Source organism: Oryctolagus cuniculus, chromosome 11 (assembly GCF_964237555.1).
Source record: "Oryctolagus cuniculus chromosome 11, mOryCun1.1, whole genome shotgun sequence".
Classification (NCBI taxonomy): Eukaryota; Metazoa; Chordata; class Mammalia; order Lagomorpha; family Leporidae; genus Oryctolagus; species Oryctolagus cuniculus.
In genome coordinates this window covers 32781995-32801506 of record NC_091442.1, presented here as the reverse complement: position 1 = coordinate 32801506, position 19512 = coordinate 32781995, and the positions used below count along the sequence as shown (strand labels likewise).

At 38.9% G+C, this 19512-nt stretch overlaps 1 protein-coding gene across 1 annotated transcript in view; it reads left to right on the top strand.

Annotated features, from left to right (window-relative positions):
- Positions 1 to 11071: 11071 nt before the first annotated feature.
- HAO1 (hydroxyacid oxidase 1) overlaps positions 11072 to 19512 on the top strand; it is a gene marked incomplete in the record, with an annotated part of 60692 nt that continues 52251 nt past the window's right edge. Inside the window, 1 exon segment of the mRNA XM_070052068.1 lies at positions 11072 to 11250. Coding sequence (XP_069908169.1) covers positions 11114 to 11250 — 137 coding nt within the window.

The window sequence follows — 19512 nt, the reverse complement described above, 5'->3', positions numbered from 1 at the left end:
ACCAGAATATATAAAGAGATCAAGAAACTCAACAACAAACAAACAGTCTGGTTAAAAAATGAGCAAGGGACTAAAACATATTTTTCAAAAGAGGAAATCCAAATGGCCAACAGACACATGAAAAAATGCTCAGGATTGCTAGCTGTCAGGGAAATGCAGATAACCTCACCCCAGTTAGAATGGCTTTCATACAGAAATCAAACAACAAATGCTGACAAGCATGTGGGGAAAAAGATACCGTAATCCACTGTTGGTGGGATAGAAAACCAGTAAAGCCACTATAGAAGACAGTGTGGAGATACCTCAGAGGTCTGAACATAGACCTACCGTATGACCCAGCCTTCCCACTCCTGGGAATCTACCCAAGGGAAATGAAATCAACATATGAAATAGATATCTGTACCTCCGTGTTTATTGCAGCTCAATTCACAATTGCAGAGACATGGAATCCACGTAAATGCCTGTCAACTGAAGACTAGATAAAATAATTATGGGATATGTACACTGTGGAATACTGCACAGCAGGAAAAAATGATGTCTGGGCATTTGCAACAAAATGAACAAAACTGGAAAACATCATGCTTAGCAAAATAAGCCAATCTCAAAGGGACAAATTCTGTATGTTCCCCCTGATATCTGATAACTCATATAGCACCTAAAAGGCAGCATGTAGAAATGAAAATGACACTATGAAAAGCAATGATTTTCTGAATAGCCCTTCTCTTGACTATTGAGGAACAGTCTTTTATTCTACATTTCTCATTATACTTTCCTTTCTTTTCCCCTGGAGTATTTTCCTTACCTTTTTCTCTTTCATATGAATCATTGAACAATCTACTTAACAGAGTTAATCATATATGTTATAAAGTTAATTGAAAATAGATCTTAATAAAGAATAAGAGTGAGAGTAGGAAAGGAAAGAGGAAGGGAGATGGGAGAGTGGGTGCTAGGGTGGGCATGGTGGAAAGAATTGCCAAGACCCTAAAGCTATAATGTTGAAAAGCATTAAGGGCATAACTGCAAAGCAGTATAGTCCTACATACTCTTCTAAGGACTCACTCCTAAGGGTACAGGTAAACAAAATGCCACAGAACCCCAAAATTCCTTAAGCTGGCTGATTAAAAATAGCAGCTTATGTGTTATAAAGACCAAATAGATAGGATTAAGTACTAAAGTGACCATATAGATAGGATCAAGTGAACAAGTGATCATATAAATAGGAATAAGTATATGGAAACAATAATAGACGATTTAAAAAGAGAAGGCTCCAATAGGGAAGCAGTCCATATAGCAGACTCCTAGAAGGACAGTTGCTTTAGGTACCACTCCAACCTCCGAATCAGCCCTTAAGGCACTCAGGTCAGGCTGGAAGCCCAGGAGAAGTATATCAGGCATGAAAAGCCAAGACACTCTGGCAAAAGATGTCCTGCACAAAGGACTCCCATGGACAAGACCCCAGAGGAAAGAATGGTTCGCCAAAGAAGGATGTACTTTTCTCTGAAGAGAGGAGAGTACTTCCACTTTGCTTATGGCTCTGTTGAGCTAGTGGATCTAAAAGGCTTCCATAGCTGAGACAGCTCATGTCAAGAGCCTTGGGCAATTACTGATGTCATACATAAGAGTGTTATTTGTTAAATAAACCACAGGAGTCACTGTATACTAACTTCCCATGCAGGACCTCTGTCCCCAAAGAGTTGTACCGTGAGACTTAAGAGTAAAACTTGTTCTCAAGAGTCACTTCCTTTTAGTATATTAAAAGGAGGATATTACTACACCTCATAAGTTATAGTTATGTCCAAGAGCTCACAAAAGAAGTAACATCCTTGGGTTCTTCTTTAAAGGCAATTAAGTTTCTAAAAGGAAAGGGGGAGGAAGGAGGGGAAAAGAAGAAGGGGGAAAATGAAATTACCTTCGAGAAGCAATAACATAGCAGCCCTTGCATAGACAGTTGAGGAACACTTCTCTTAGTTTTTTTTTTTTTTTACTCCATTTTTTTTTTATTTCTCTTTCTCGGATAAAACAAGAGAGAGAGCTGGAAGTTGGGGGAGAATAGGTGGGAGGGCAAGCACAGTGGGAAGAATTACCATGTACATAATGTATTTATGAGACACATACAGTCATAGAAAAAGAGTCAGTCATAGAAAACCTAGAAGACAGTGTTTCTTGGGGGAAAGAAAGAGCAATTTTGTAAAGGCTCTGGAATTAGAATAAATGTGGCATTTTCAAGTCAAAATGAGACAATGGAAAAATGGAGATTAATACAGTATGTGTGTGTGTATGTGTGTGTGTGTGTAATGGAGGAGAAGGTTACCTGATGGTTACCTGGTAAGAGGTATGGATTTTATTTTAAGTGTAATGAAAAGCTATTGAAAAGTTGAAAGCAGGGGAATAACATGATTTGACTTGTTTTTGAACTCATCATCTGATTGTCAGGTAAATGACCACATTGGACCACAGTGGTGGAAATACGTGTGTTGTTTAATGATGGGAATTGGGATCTAATTTAATATTAAAGCTGATAGGACTTGCTACAAGATTAAATGTGGACAAGTGACAGAAAAGAAAAAGAACCAGTAATGTTCTCTAGGTTTTAACCTAAGCACCTGAGTGAATGAACACAAAATATGAAATCATTAGATCAGACTACAGCTATGGACTGAATATATGTATTTTGCATTTCTGACAAATGTCTATAATTTATAGAACTATAAAATAGCTCAAAGACAATGGCAGTGCAGGATCAGATAACCCAGAAGGTTGTGATACTAACAATCATGGTTTTCCATTGAAGCATATATTTTCCCTATATACTTTATAGATATTTTCTTTAAGGAATGTTTATTAATACTTTATGGAAAGCAATTTGGGAAATTACTTTAGAAGCTGCTGCCTTTTTGTGTTTGCCAATCAGGGAAAATGGAATAGGGCAGATAAAAGATCATGTGTCTCACTAGCTGAACTGGAATTCCAGGTAATGTTTGTTTTTGAGAACCAAGGTAACTTCTATGGGCAAGAATTTTTTAACATTATATTGATTTTTTCAGCAGTTGGTACTGATTCTAGAGTGGAAAAATCCCAAAAAACACATTTTATTTATTCTTAGAAACAATAGTTAATAAATAACTTGCCTTACAGCTGAGTTTTTTTTTAAATTTTTTATTTTATTTTATTTTTTTATAAACAGCCCCAGGGAACTTGGCCTCATTATATTTTTATTAGCACAGTAACTCTTTCTTTTTTTTTTTTACAGGCAGAGTGGACAGTGAGAGAGAGAGAGAGACAGAGAGAAAAGTCTTCCTTTTGCCGTTGGTTCACCCTCCAATGGCCGCCGCAGCCAGCGCACTGTACTGATCCGAAGGCAGGAGCCAGGTGCTTATCCTGGTCTCCCGTGGGGTGCAGGGCCCAAGCACATGGGCCATCCTCCACTGCCTTCCCGGGCCATAGCAGAGAGCTGGCCTGGAAGAGGGGCAAGCGGGACAGAATCCGGCGCCCCGACCGGGACTAGAACCCGGTGTGCCAGCGCCGCAAGGCAGAGGATTAGCCTATTGAGCCACGGCACCGGCCACTGCTGAGTTTTAAGTTTTAAGTCTGTCATTCAATATTTTCTGTGTATTTTGAATCTGACTATACATTGAGAAATTGTTTCCTGTATTGAAAATGATGCCATCTCCTTTCTGGAAAATGCTGATGTCTATCAATAGTGAAATTTCATTAACACACACTTTCCTGTTACTGACAGCTGAAGGAGCAGACTAATTTGTGTGATCTCTATCCACATGATTTCTGGAAAATCCCGTTGAGATAAAAGGGCTGAGATCAGTGAGCTGGCCTTTTTTCCAATGTTATCTGATTTGTTTCACTGAGGAGATATATATGTGCTGAGGACTGGCTATTTATTGTTATTATTTTCAGAAGTGACATAAGGAGCTCAGAAAGGACAATTGCTCTAGATACAGACAATGTTAAGCAGGGTTTTGTTTCCAGTTGTCTTTCTGGTGCAAATTCAGCATTTAATGTTTAGATCTGTTTGTGTGTGTGTGTGTGTGTGTGTGTGTGTGTGTGTGGGTGGGTGGGTGATTTTTCTCTTAGACAAGGAGTACAGTAGAATTCTTAAGCATATGTGCATCTAACTTTCAGGAGCACTTCTACAGCAGATAAAGCGTAGCTTAGAGTGTACTAAATCTATAAGGTTTCATTATTGCATCGTCTCATGGTAGCTTGGAAAGAAAGCTTTGATTTGTTTTTCACTAAAGATAGTGCCTTTTGCCGGGGCTTTACAGAGACATCAAGGATTGAACACCTGAAATGCTATCTACTCTTGTATTCTCTAACGAGCTGACAAGTGTACTTTACTTAGATGCTACACAGAAGTGGAAAAGTAACCTTTGTTTCCCTGATTGTGAAGTGGTTATTGACATGGGGAAAAATTTGTAATAATCTGCAGAACCTTGAGAATATAATGTTGTTTTTTAGTTTTTTTATCAGTGAGAGAGCTGGAACAGTGATGGTCTCATTTCAAAGAAAGAATCTTTGAACTTGAAAGGTGCTGGGTGGGTTCACTAAGATCAAAAGCCCATTTCTCAAGCCAAAAATCACATTATCACTACCCTGCCACAGCTATAATGGTTAATGTCTACCTGGGAGGCTGGGGTTCACAGTCAGAATTTTTTTGTTTTGTATTTATCTTCTTGAACAAAGCATCTCTATGCATCAAAATAAACTGGTTTTTTAAAAGGAATTTTTCCATTTTGAAGTACCTTCACTAAGACTGGTATATGTTGTGTACCTTAGAATGACAATATAATCATGCTATTGTTAATCATGTGTTTCCTGGGGACATTATCATCATCATCCATGCTGACAAAGTGGTCACTATCGGGACAGAACCGGTTGCTCTGTCAATTGCTTTGGTGATTAATGCTTTAACCTCAATTTGACAATCATCAGACACTAACAAATCATTGAAGAGGGCTAGTCAAATGGCTCAGAGCCCACATGGCCCCATCCACGAAGGAACCACAACACATAATCTCACCATGTGCCTTTGAAAGAAGAGCTGGATTAACTTGTTAAACCAAACATGTGGCTCACTTTGCATCTGGAAGCAAAATAGTGACTACCACAGTGCACAGAGATTGATTCCAGATGCAAGACAACATAGGAGAACACCTTTAAGATCTCAGGAAGATTTTCTAAATGAGACTAACAAACCAAACCATCAACAATACTGTTGATACATTGAACTATATTAAACAATTTAGATTTATGTACGATAAAAGGCCCACACTTAAAAGATCCATAATTAAAGTTTCTGGAAATACATGATGTAGTTTTACGAAAAAGTCTTTCATTATATAACTACAGATGTGAAGTCAAGTATTATAAGTCAATTTTATATTGTGTTGTTGAAATGGCAAGAAAGTAGAATCCAGAGCAAACAAAAATCCACAGAAAAGCAGTAAAACCCCAAAAGGCAGGTAAACAGCACTAGGTCAGAAGGTTTCTTGAAAGTATCTACTAAGTCTTGTCCATGAAGAGTAACAGTGTGAAGGGTGGTGAAACTACACCTTGGAGAATCCCACATAAAGATGAAATCTGCAGGACCACACTTCCAGCTACAGGATCATGCGAGGGAGGCCTTTTCCTGTGAAGAGCAACCCAGTAGAAAATTGCCCATATCTACATATGGATCTGGGCTAGTAGGAAAGAACCTAGACAAACTAATAATTCACGACCAGTAGTTAGTAGTAAAAGATTTTTGCCCATATACATACTGAGCAATCTGAAATATGCCAATTCAGCTGGCCTGCTAAAATTGTTATTTTAAATGTAGCAAACTTACAAATGAATCAAAGGACTCATAAAATAATAACAAATAAACAAGCCAAAATCTATGAAAGTTAGAGAAGCAAGCAGAATCCCAAAGCTGGATTCCTCCCAAGGGCATGTGTTGAACCCAATGCCTATATTGGAGTTATATTTTTTTAAAAGTATTTATTTTACTTGAAAATCAGAAAGACAGAGAGCCTGGGCTGGGCCAGGCTGAAGTTAAGAGCATGGAACTCAGTCTGGATCTCCCATATGAATGTGAGGGATCCAACTACTTAATCCCTCACCAGCTGCCTCCCAGGATGAAGATTTGCAGGATGTTAAAATCAGAAGGAGCTTAAACTCAGGCATTCTAATATGGGACCTAGTGCTTCTTAACTGCTTTGCCAAATGCTTGCCTGTGAAGCTGTAGTTTTAATTGGCTCATGGACCTTGGGGTAACTGGAGGCAAACCTCATCACTCTAATATGAATACTTAAAAGTCTGTTAACTCACAGTAGTGGAAGCACAAGTCAATTGTCTGTACTCCTCATACCTATCTTCAATCCACCCCCAGTGACTGTTTGCCAAGTTATGCTGTTTTAGAGGATGAAAGGGGGAACCTTTCCCAGATGTTTGTAACCACATGCATATCCTTTCATCCCAGCTCAAAGCCAGGACCTCAAAGAACAGCACAGTCAGTGGGCAAACCAAAAAAGGAAACCCGTCTAGCTAGAGGCAACTTGGCTGTCTAGGACTGGGCTCTAACTGCAACAAGGAAACAGAGAAAGTATAAAAAAGGAAGAATAATAAGAGAATTAAGGACTTTGAGGAAAAAGGAAGGACAGAAGAGAAGAAGATGAAGTGAAGTGAAGTGAAGATGAAAATGAGGGAAAAGGGAGAAATGGAGGAAAGAAAAAAAAAACAGCATATGACTACATGTTCTCCAGCATGCGGGTTTGAAACAATCATTCACATTATTAATAGGAGGAAGCAAGTCAAAAGCTTAGTATAAATGTACCTTATACATGTAAAACCACAAAGGGTCTGTACCCAAAGCACATACAGACACAAAGAAGTGTACCATCTACAACAAAAATTCTGGAAGAAATAATGGATGGCCAAATCCAAGTATGTCACAAAAGTGGAATAATAAAAGGCCAATAAACAAATAAGATGATCAAAAATCATGAATACTCAGAGAAGTATAATGTAAAATCACAATAAAATAGTCTTTATAACTTGTGAGAGGCCCTCTCTCCAATGCCCACTGTACTCTAGCTTCTCACTCTTCTGCAGAATTTGTAAAACTTTGCTTTTTCAACTGCCTAGGATGGTGAAAAAAAAAATCAAGATCCCACCAAACACTATGAGTCATTAAAAGTAACAAAAGTTTCTTAAAAGCATAAAAAGAGGAAATAAGACATTTCCATGCAATAGTTTCAGTTGCATCTTAAGGCAAATGACAGTGAACCTCTAGCTGAGGATACAGGGTTCTCATTGCTTCCTTTGATGTCACACTTGAGTTTCTCTTGGGGTAAAGAAGAGATTTCCTCAAATTGACCTTGTGGTTTGGAAGCATGGTTGTGGAGACATGGGTCATATATATTGCAGAGGATTTTATTGGAGATGTTGGGAGGGAGGACTGGAGGCAAATTAAGATTTTATAAAGTCCAGTGTTAAACACCAAAAACTAACCAACCATCTAAAAACCCAAATCAAACAAAAACAAAACAAAATAAACACACACACACAAACAAGGCAAGCAGTGGGGGTTTGGCAAAGCACTGAAGACACTTGCATCACATATTGCATGTCTGGGTTAATATCCTAGCTCCACATTTGAATCCAACTTTATTTTTTTAAAAATTTTGACAGAGTTACAGACAGTGAGAGAGACAGAGATAAAGATCTTCCTTCCATTGGTTCGCTCCCCAAATGGTCGCTATGGCCGGCACTGCACCAGCCTGAAGCCAGGAGCCAGGTGCTTCTTCCTGGTTTCCCATGTGAGTGCAGGGGCCCAAGGACTGGGGCCATCCTCTACTGCTTTCCCAGGCCATAGCAGAGAGCTGGATTGGAAGAGGAGCAGCCAGGACTAGAACTGGCGCCCATATGGGGTGCCAGCATTGCAGGTGGAGGATTAACCTACTGCACTGTGGTGCCAGCCCCTTGATTTTTAATTTTTAAAAGGACCTCCATTTAATTTTCCATAATGGCTGTGCTAATTTGCCTTTCTATCAATAATCTATAAGGGTTGAATTTCCTCTACCTCATTGACAACACTTGTTATTTTTTTTTCTTTTGAACAATATTCATTGTATTTTGAGCAAGATGATATCATTGTGATTTTGATTCACATTTGACTGATGATTAATAATGTTCACCAATATTTAATATACATGTTGGCCACTTTTGTATCTTATTTTGAGAAATGTCTATTCAGGTCATTTTTAAATTTTAAAACTGGATTTTTTAACTGTTAAAATGTTTTAGTTATTCATATACTCTGGATATTAACTCTTTACCAGTTCATTTGTTTGAAAATTATTTCTCAAATTCTGTTGTCTCTTTGCTTTGTTGATTGTTTCCTTTGCTGTATGGATGTTTTTTAGTTTCCTATAATCTCAAACTATATACAAAAATCAACTCAATGAATTAAATAATTAAACATAATGGAGTGGGCATTGTAGCATCACAGATTAAGCTGCCACTTATAGTGTCTGCCACTTACAATGCCCATATTAGAGTGCCAATTTTAGTCCCTGCTGCTCAGCTTCTGATCCAGCTTCTGGCTAATGCAGCCCTAGAGGCAGCAGATGATGGCTCAAATGATTATGCCTCTGTCACCATGTGAGAAGCATGGATACATTTCTAAGCTCCTTACTTTGGTCTTGATTAGTATCACAACCTGTTTCCTTCCTTTGAGTGACCTCAGTGTGGGGATTTTGCATGGTATTTGTTGAGTCCTATGTATGCTCTGTGCCCACAGGTCAAACTAAATCACAGCTTCTATATAAAGTACTACTTTTCTTTTTTCCCTAAGGCTGTTTTCTTTCTCCAAAACAGCCTTAGAGGCCTCTTACCCATTGTAAAATACTATGATTCTGTACCCGGTTCTTTCTCCCCTGTGGTGCTGTGTAAAGCATGAGCTTTGCAAAGCAGTTGTCAAAGAGATATGAATATGTGAATATATCATTGTAGGAAGGCTCTTCTCTTAAGTGTGTAGAGAAAAAATTGAACTAAATTCAAATCTAGAAAATACCTGTTCAGAAGGATCAATTTATTTGGAAAAGAATAGCAGTGGCCATCTGGAAGCCCAAGAATCTCTTGGTGCAATTTCTGGCATGTTGGGGGTTTGCACTTATATAATTGGCATTAAGCAAAAGTCTTTTTGGAAAATTTTTCTGGCAGAGTGTATTGAGAGATGAGAGTGAGCAATGTTTATTAAATATCTACTATGTGCTAAATGTTTCATTGTGGACATGTCCTTCAATCCTCCCAATCACTCTTCAGGGTAAGTGTACATCTTTGTTCTGGTATTGCTTGAGTATCAAAGGAGACTGTGAAAACAAGCATTCAAATACAGAGGGTGTATGTGGGATATGAAGGGAGCAAAAATTAGGAGTAGGGAAGTCAGACTGGAAGGGAAAACAGCCAACTCAGAGTGGGTTATCAACCAGCTCTCACTGTGGGCAGCTGAAGCCTGAGACATAGAACATGATCCTAGCAGTAATCCTGCCAGGGGAGTGAGGAGATCGATAATTATGCACCATCTCTCTTGCATCCTTGATTGAGAGCTGCTCCACAGGGCATTGAGTCCATACCTGTTAGCATGCTGGGTAGATGGAAAAACAGACCTCGAGTTCAAGAGAAAGCTCTGGTACTGGTGTAGATGGTTAGAATGCAGTTAGCAAGCAATTCTAAGTAGAGGTTCTTAGACTGAAATTCAGGTTTGGCTGATGTGAAAGCCACTGATCTCTCAATCATGGTTTACTAATCTGAATCATGTTCCATGATTGAAATTCTTCATTGAGACCATAAGGTCTTTTGGAATGACACCTCCCTCTACCTGCTCCAGAGCAAAGTTAGATTAAGAATTAGCTTTGGGGCTGGCGCTGTGGCTCACTAGGTTAATCCTCCACCTGTGGTGCTGGCATCCCATATGGGCACCGATTCTAGTCCCAGTTGCTCCTCTTTCAGTCCAGCTCTTTTCTGTGGCCTGGGAAAGCAGTAGAAGATGGCCCAAGTCCTTGGGCCCCTGCACCCACATGGGAGACCAGGAAGAAACACCCGGTTCCTAGCTTCGGATCAGCATAGCTCCAGCCATTGTGGCCACTTGGGGAGTGAACCAACAGAAGGAAGACCTTTCTCTGTCTCTCTCACTGTCTGTAACTCTACCTGTCAAATAAATAAACAAAAATCATTTTTTAAAAAAGAATTAGCTTTAAACATGGTCTTTATGTTTATTTTAATGACAAATGTTTATAATCAGTTAAATTTCATGTTCAATAGAAGTCTTGTCTTTACTGGATAATTTATTTGCTTTACAAGCACTTTTCATGTCAAAAGTACATGACCCAAAGAAGAGTGAGTGGTGGGGGGGCACTCTGGACCAAGCAAAGAGCAAAGGTACAACTATGAGCAGGAAAGTAACCAGAAGTAGTTTCTTCTAAGTGCTCATCTAAGTCCTAAATGTTTTCCTTTAAAAAATTATTTGGGAGGCTGAGCGAAAGAGAGAGAGAGAGAGAGAGAGAGAGAGAGAGAACTAATATTTGCTGTTTCACTCCCCGAAAGCTTCAATGATTGGTGCTGGGCCAGGCTAAAGCCAGGAGCTGGGAACTCAATCCAGGTCTTCTGCTTGAGTGGCAGGGACACAATTGTTAGAGCCATCATCCCTGCCTCCAAGGGTCTGCATTATCAGGAAGCTGGATTCAGGAGCCAGTACATGGACTTAAACCCAGGAACTCTGATGTTGACAAGGACATAACAATTTGTAGGCTAAATGCCCACCCTCTAAGTCCTTAATTTTGAACTCATCACTCTGCCTTTTTAACATGACACCAATCATCACCCCTTGCTGCCTCTCTAGCTCCAACTTCTTATGGCTCAAATGTCTTTTGGCAGATGGCCTTAGATGAAATTTCAAGGTCTAAAGCATTGTTAGCTCACATGATGTAAACAACAGAGAACCAAATCTGAACTTTGACAAAAGTCTATTAATAATTTACAAGTAACGGAATAGTCAGGGTGTAGAGGCAATACACAGGAAAAACCCTGGTATCTGTTGTTGTGGTGACCTGTGAAAATGTCAACCCGACTAGTTTGTATCAATGACTATGAACAACAAGCTAAATTGATACTTCAAAAGTCTGTCTATGACTATTATAGATCTGGGGCAAATGACCAGGAAACTTTGGCCGATAATGTAGCAGCATTTTCTAGGTAAGAATTTCTTTTTTCAAGATGTGTCTTATATGTACATAATACCAACATTGCACCAAAGTAAGATCTAACTCTCAGTTAAGAGTATGGAACTGTTTGCTGAGATTTGTGTTTAATAGAAATGGAAAAGTTCATAAGGCTGTGAGAAATATTGGGATCTTAATAATTTAAGCATATTTCAAGCCTGGAAATCTTGAACAATGGACTACAAAAGACTACTCTTCATTTCCTCTTTAAGGACAATGAGGACAATTAATTTAGCTACATATAAAAGTAGCGATAATTGCAGATAGCGCCATTCTCTTTTTGTCTGTGACAGTGAGTGCTTATCTTTTTGCTGTGGTGAGGAGTTAGCACTAAATGCAAGGTAGCCATTTTATCTGCTTGAATCACATTGGATTGTTGCCTCAGATGTGCCATCCTGATGGCTTTCTACATTATCATTCATTTTGATTACTGTTGTCTGGACTTTCATTTTAGGTTTCACTGTGTCTGAATGGCATTTGTCTTTGAGCTCTGCTGTTTCACCTTTCCTGCAAAGGGTTTCATCTCTCATCCTAAACTAGTTTTCACTTGATTTTCATATTTCAAAGCATAAGATGGTGGGTATCACACTTTATATTTACATTTTGTAATTAAATAAATTTAAAAGGTTATTTTTTCACTAGTCATTGCAAAACCAGTTTATTATCTGCAGTAGGGGAGGAGGGCTTTCAATGCACTATAGTCTTTCAGGCTCATCTTTCTTACATATGACCCCTAGGGAAAGCAACAAATATTTTAGGACTTAAAGGTGATCAATTAAAGGCGATAAAAGGCTGAAAATGTCCAGTGAGGGAGAATCTATCTTGCTTCCCGATTTCTTCTTTAGAGCAAAATCACTTTTCTTCATGTAAATTAGGAAAAATTAAATCTTTCTTTTTTAAAAACAGATTTTTTATTTGAAAGAGTTACACAGAGAGGGAGAAACACACACACACACACACACACACAGAGAGAGAGAGAGAGAGAGAGAGAGAGAATCTTTCTTCCCCCTAGTTCTCTCCCTAAATGGCTGTAATGGCTAGGGTTGGGCCAGACTGAAGAGTCAGGAACTTCATTTGGTTATTCCATATGAGTAGCAGGGTTCCCAAGTACTCATGCATTCTTCCATTTCCTTCTCAGGCCATTGGCAAGTAGCTGCTTTGGAAGTGGAGCAGCTGGGACATGGATCAGTACCCATATGCTGGCATCTTGGCTTAACCCATGGCACCACAATGCTGGCTCCAGAGAAATGATATCTTTCTAAAAAAGGTGATCCTTGGCAGGGAGCATTGATTGTCTCTCATGTACATGAAGGTGACTCAGGATGGTGGTGGGGTGAAGGGCAGAGCTACCCTCCAGCACCTCTACTTTGTCTCAGGTTTTCCTAATAACTCAAATAGACTCAGCAAATGCTGGGGATGTCATGGAAGTGAAAGCTGGCAAAGTGTAGGGGAGCTTAAAATTCTGCCTGATCTTTCCAAATCATTACTTCAAGTTTTGGGCCTCTTTAAAATTTTCTGCTCCTAGAAGATGTCTCCTGTTGAACTCATGTAAAATATGTTCACCAGCTAATGTAGTTTGGGAGTGTTCTTCTAGAAAAAAAAAAAACACCTCAATCAACATAGATTATTATAAACAAGAACATTTTAGGTCCTTGACAGTTATATGTGGCTGGGGTGTCAGCATTGCTCTATGGACTCCTATTCTATTTTTATTCAGTCTTCCTCACCATTTAACTCCTCTTGCCCACACTGGCTAATTAATGCTTATAGAGATCTTCATGGACTTGACTCTGCACTAACATGCTAGGGACAGAGCAGTGGGCCAGACAAGAAAGTTCCTGTCCACAGGAACTTTCATTCCAATGCCTATGCATTGACTTTTGGCCTCCATAAAACTGGTGGGAGTTTATGCCAAATGTACCCCCAAAAAATTGGTCCAGAGGAAGTTTCAGAGAAGGAACAGAGAGGGTGCAGCAAAGCGGATGGACCACCTCCACAGCCCTAGAAATTCTACTACCATTGTGTGACAATTGTGAACTGGAAAAGTACCTCATGGCTTATGTGAATTACATGGTTATCAAGTGAGTATTTCCATCCTAGGTGTGTACTCAGTTATTTAGGAACAGGACACAGATATACTGCCTTTTCTTTTTTTAAGATTTATGTATTTTACTTGAAAGTCAGAGTTGCAGAGAGGGAGAGTCACATGCAGACACACACACACACACACACACACACACAGAGAAAGAGAGAGAGAGAGAGAGAGAGAGAGAGAGAGAGAGACTTTCCATCCTCTAGTTCACTTCCCAGATGACCTCAATGGAAAAGGCTGGGCCAAGCTAAGCCAGGAGCCAGGAGCTACATTCAGGTCTCCCATGTGTGTGGCAGGGGCCCAAGCACTTCTACCATCTTCCACTGCTTTTCCAGGCCATTAACAGGGAGCTGCATGGGAAGTGGAACAGCTGGAACAGGAATTGGTACCTATATGGGATGTAAGCATTACAGGTGGCAGCTTTATCCGCTACACCACAACATTAACCCCAATACTGCCTTTTCCATGAAAATTCATCATTCTCTTCTGTTCATCTTTAAAGGAAAAAATGTATTACTCTATTTTCTTTGGAAATGCCATTTTGTTATCAAGTTTTTTATTGCAACAAATGTTAGGGGCAGTTTCATATCTAACACCTCAAGTTCTCCTTTGCTTTGTAATTTTCTGGGTGACCCTGAGTCATCTAGTGGGTCCTGTGGAGCTAAGAACATACTTTCTGCCAGGGTTATGATGGCTTTCAGTGGATGGCATGAAGGAAATAAATCTGAAATTTCCCATTCTGATTCATATGAAAAGTGTAAAACAACAGACTTCAGATAACTCATGGTGCCAGATTAAGATATTTCAAATACTTTTATAAAATTTATAATCCTCCTCAATCAAGAATAACAAAATGTCATTTTCACTGATATCTTTTATGATTGCATACTCATTTCTGACAACTATATTTTGGAGTTCTGGAGTTTCAGATTTCATATAAGTGGCCATGGAAACATTTCAAAAAACTACAAAGGAACAAATAAGTGGAATCACCCAGTGGAATGAGATTGCCTATTGCCATCATGATAACAACAGGACAAACGTCAACTTGTCACATTTTGTGCTGCCTGATCTGGTTGGGGTTGATTTGAAAAAGAACAGTATTTTGTTTCTCTTATGCATTAACTTGAAGTAACCTCCTCAACTATGGCCTGCACATATTTTTTGGTAAGGTTTTGCCAAACCTATTACTGAAGCCAGTAATCTTACAATTTGAATATTTAGAAGCCTTCATGATTTCAAAAAGTAGAAACTCTCTTTTCTGCTGTTTTACCTGTTGACTCTATTCTGAAAATTTGTGGTTTTCTTTTTAACAAATGGGTAAAACCGTTATCACTTTCTCACTTTAAGAAGGAAGATAACCGGGCCGTCACTGTGGAGCAGCAGGTTAACGCCCTGGCCTGAAGTGCCGCCATCCCATATGGGTGCCGGTTCTAGTCCTGGCTGCTCCTCTTCTGATCCAGCTCTCTGCTGTGGCCTGGGATAGCAGTAGACGATGGCCCAAGTCCTTGGGCTCCTGCACCCTTATGGGAGACCTGGAAGAAGCTCCTGGCTCCTACCTTCGGATCTGCCCAGCTCCGGCTGATGTGGCCATCTGGGGTGTAAACCAGTGGATGGAAGACCTTTCTCTCTTTCTCTGCCTTTCTCTGTAACTCTGTCTTTCAAATAAATAAAATAAATCTTAAAAAAAAAGAAGGGAGATAACCTTGCTAGTGGCATTTTCAGTATTCTTCCCTTAAGCATAAATGTCATACAATCCATATCCATGACAGTTGAATAATGTATTTTCCATACTCTATGTTTTAAATACTTAGAGCACCAAATTAGGAGTGGATAAAAGGGAATGCAATATGATGTGAAGTTATTTCAAAAAGTTAGTGGAAAATGAAAGATAACATTTTGATGCAAAAATTTTTTGAAACCTGTATTTTTCATAACATGAGTTTGAAGACTGTTGGACTGACAAAGCCTTGATTCACTGTGCCCAGTTGGTGTGATTCAGTAAAAGTTGGGTGATACCTGAATGTCAAATAGTAGCCAACTCTGAGGGATGGTTGAATTACCTGATTTTTGATAAATTAAAATGGAAGCTGTCATTGGATGTAGAGTGTGAACCAAAAGTCTTGTTAAAGGATTCCACCTTCATCTACTTCCTTTATTTTCCATCTTTTGATAAAGATTTACTATTCCATTGGGCCAACTGTTTCATCAATCTTCATATCTTTTTTTCCAAAGTATAGGCCTCATTGGAACACAGTCCAAGATTACAGAAAGGTATTATTTTATGTATGATTGTGGGAAAGTCATTTAAGTTGAGGACAGGATACGGAGGGGCCTGGACAACTATTGGGACTGACAGTTATTGTGTAGTAATTGCTATTTGGAAAGTGTCAAAATGTGTAAGATTCTTCAAAGAACTACATTTCTCATTCCATTGATATGTATTTTTTAATCTAAGTTTTCCTAGATTTTTTAAATCTAAGTTTTGTGCATTGATTAACCAGAATAGAAAATAGTACTTAAGGAAGCAGGAGCACACAGTTATAAAGGTGACTGCGCCACCAAGTGGACATTCATAGAGCTACTCTCAAGACAGAAGGATAGAGCCTGGCTTTAGAAATGGGAATTTGACATTTAGAAATGTCCCTTTTGCCTCATACCCACACACACGCATGCACACACACACAGCTGATGCCCTGTAGTTTTCTGTGTTCTCGTCATAAAAGCCTTCATTGTTCCTCTAGTTCTAAGTAAGTATTATGTCTTGCAAGGCTGGCGTGCCAATGGCTGCTATTAAAAACTTTTTCTCTCATTCTAATAACACACTTAGAGATGATTGGTAATAAAAACTCTCCTCAAGGATTCTGCCTCTCCTCCTTTCAAACGGAGATCAAAGAATCATTCTGTGAGGGTCAGGCTAGAAGAAAAGAGTTCCAGCAGCAAAGCATGTGGTGTGACATAAAATAATGACAATTATGATGTTCAAAGGAATAACATAGAAATCACACAGTAAAACTTCTTTATTATTCTTTTCAGACTCTGAATGTTTCTACTTTATTATGTGAGGAAGGGTTAGATTACAAACCCTTAGTTTTTCCACAAAGCAACATGAAGGCAAAATTTCTTCTCCACTGCAAGAAGTATGCTTCAATTAAGGACTTTATTTATTTATTTTTTTGGTTACCCCATTACAAAATCACACTTTACTATACTTACTAAAAAATCTGGCTCTCAGGAAGCAGAGTTGAACCTAGGCAGTGAAAAGTGAGTGCTGCCTAAGTATGCATATGTGTCTATACAATATGTTTGTTAGATGAATGCTCATTAGCAATAGGGCTGCATTTTCTTCAGTTCTGATCAGTTACTGATGAGAAGGATAATGAACCCAAACAAATAGGAGGAATAAATTTTGCTCAGAGGAAAGAGAACTAGTTCTCTTATAAATTTTACTTGGGAACTTTTGGTGGTTGCTTTATGGGCATTTTTAATTGCAAAACAGAATTATAGAAAAAGTCATTTAAAATAGTTTTTACCTCTTTATGCTAAAAATTCTAGTTTCTATCAAAAACATTGTTCAGGGAAATGTACAACTAATGTAAAACACACACACAGACACACACACATGCAATTTCCCTCTTTATCAACTTCAATGGAAACTATGAGGATTTTGAAGAAACTAAATTATAATTTGAAAAGTATGCATGAAGCTAATGTCTTTCATAGGAAGTGAAGACAATATAGACATCACACATCTTCTTAAACCTTTATGTCTTTGTATATCATCTTCAAAAATAGCTTGGGGGAATTGAAATGAGAACTATGTGTACACAACAACTTGTAAGTGAATGTAGTGATTTTATTTATAATTGCCCCAACTAGAAACAACCCAGGTATCACTCAGCTTGAGAATGGATAAACAAATCATTTTATCACTGTATAATGGAAGTCTATTCTTCAACCAAAAAGAATAAATTATTGACACATCCAATAACATGCAAGAACCTCAAACAGATTAGGCTAAATGAAAGAAGCCAAGTGCAAAAAGGCTACATTTATGTTTCAAAAAATTTGTGGAAGTGTGAATGTTGGCCCTAGTGTTAAACTGCTAGTTACTTCACTTACCATAATGATCCTGTTCTATCCATGTTGTTGCAAATGAAAAGATTTCACCCTTTTTTAGGACCGAGTATTCTATTGTGGATATATGCTGCATTTTCTTTATCCATTCATCAGTGAATTAACACAGGTTGTTTCTATTTCTTGGCTAATGTGAATAGTACTGCAATAAACATGGAATTGCAAATTTTTCTTCAACAGATTGATTTCAAATCCCTTGGGTATATTCCCAGGAGTGAGATTGCTATATCATATGGTAGTTCTAGTTTCCGGTTATTGATTCATCTCTCGTGTGTTTTCCACAAACATTGTATTAATTTGCATTCCCACCAAGAGTGCACAAGGGTTCTCTTTCTTCCACATCCTTACCAACACTTGTTAATCTGTTGTTGTTTTTTTTTATTTATTTATTTATTTATTTTTTTATTTTTTGACAGGCAGAGTGGACAGTGAGAGAGAGAGACAGAGAGAAAGGTCTTCCTTTGCCGTTGGTTCACCCTCCAATGGCCGCCGCGGCTGGCGCGCTGCGGCCGGCGCACCGCGCTGATCCGATGGCAGGAGCCAGGAGCCAGGTGCTTTTCCTGGTCTCCCATGGGGTGCAGGGCCCAAGCACCTGGGCCATCCTCCACTGCACTCCCTGGCCACAGCAGAGGGCTGGCCTGGAAGAGGGGCAACCGGGACAGAATCCGGCGCCCCGACCGGGACTAGAACCCGGTGTGCCGGCGCCGCTAGGCGGAGGATTAGCCTAGTGAGCCGCGGCGCCGGCCAATCTGTTGTTGTTTTAATAATAGCTTATCTAACTGGAGCAAGATGATATCTCATTGTGGTTTTGATTTGTATTTTCAGATAATTAGTGATGTGTATTTTTCTTGTACCTGTTGGTCATTTGCATACTTTCCTTTGAGAAATGTCTGTTTAGATCTACTGCCCACTTTTAATTATATTTATCTATTTATTTATTTTTGCTATTGAGTGGTTTGAGTTCTTTATATATTCTAATTATTAACCCCTTATTAGATATATAAATTGCAAATATTTTCTCTAACTTTGTAAGTTGTCTATTCAGTCTGTTGACTGTTTCCTTTGCTGTGCAGAAACTCTTTAGTTTGACAAAATCCCATGTGTCCATTTTTGTTTCATTTCCTTTACTTTGGGTTATGATAAAAAAGAAGAAATCCTTGCCAGGAATGGCATTTTGGCACAGCAGGTTAAGCAGCTGCCTACAATGCTGGTGTCCCCTACTGGAGAGCTGATTCGAGTCTTGGCTGCTCTGCTTCTGATCCAGCACCCTGCTAATATGACTGAGTGGGAGATGGTCCAAGTGCTTGGGCCCCTGCCACCCATATGGCAATCCTACATGGATTTCCAGACTCCTGGCCTTGGCCTGGACCCAACCCTGCTTGTTGCGGCTATTTGAGGAATGAATTGGTGAATGGAAGATTCTCTCTGGCTGACTCTTCCCATCTCTATAAATCTGACTTTCAAATAGACAAAATAAATCTTTAAAAAAAAATCCTTGCCAATTCCAGTGCCCTGAAGCATTTTTATCTGGTAGCTCAAAGCTTCAGGTGTTTTATTTAGGTCTTTAATTCATTTTGAGTTGATTTTTATAATGGTAAGACAGTAAACTTATCTTTTATTCTCTTTTCCCACAACCTTTATGCCTTCATACTTATAACTCATGCAACGTATGAATATGCAAAGTGAAATCAAGAAGACCAAAACTCAGATCTATGGCTGTCAGGAAATTGATATGGGGAGAAACTTTCACTATAGAGAAAATGGGGAAATTTGGGGAAATACTGAACTATTCTAGAATTTGATGAGTTTGGCAGTTACACCACTGTATTTATTTGTCAGCACTCACCAAACTGTGCATTAAAATGGGTGAACTTTGTCATTTGTAAAGTATACTTTGATAAAATAATTGCTTGGGAAATTCATTGTCTTCCTGTTACTAATTTCCCAAACAAGTCTTTTTGTTTAGTTTTATGAAGTAATTTTCTTGATGGGAAAATTCAATCATAT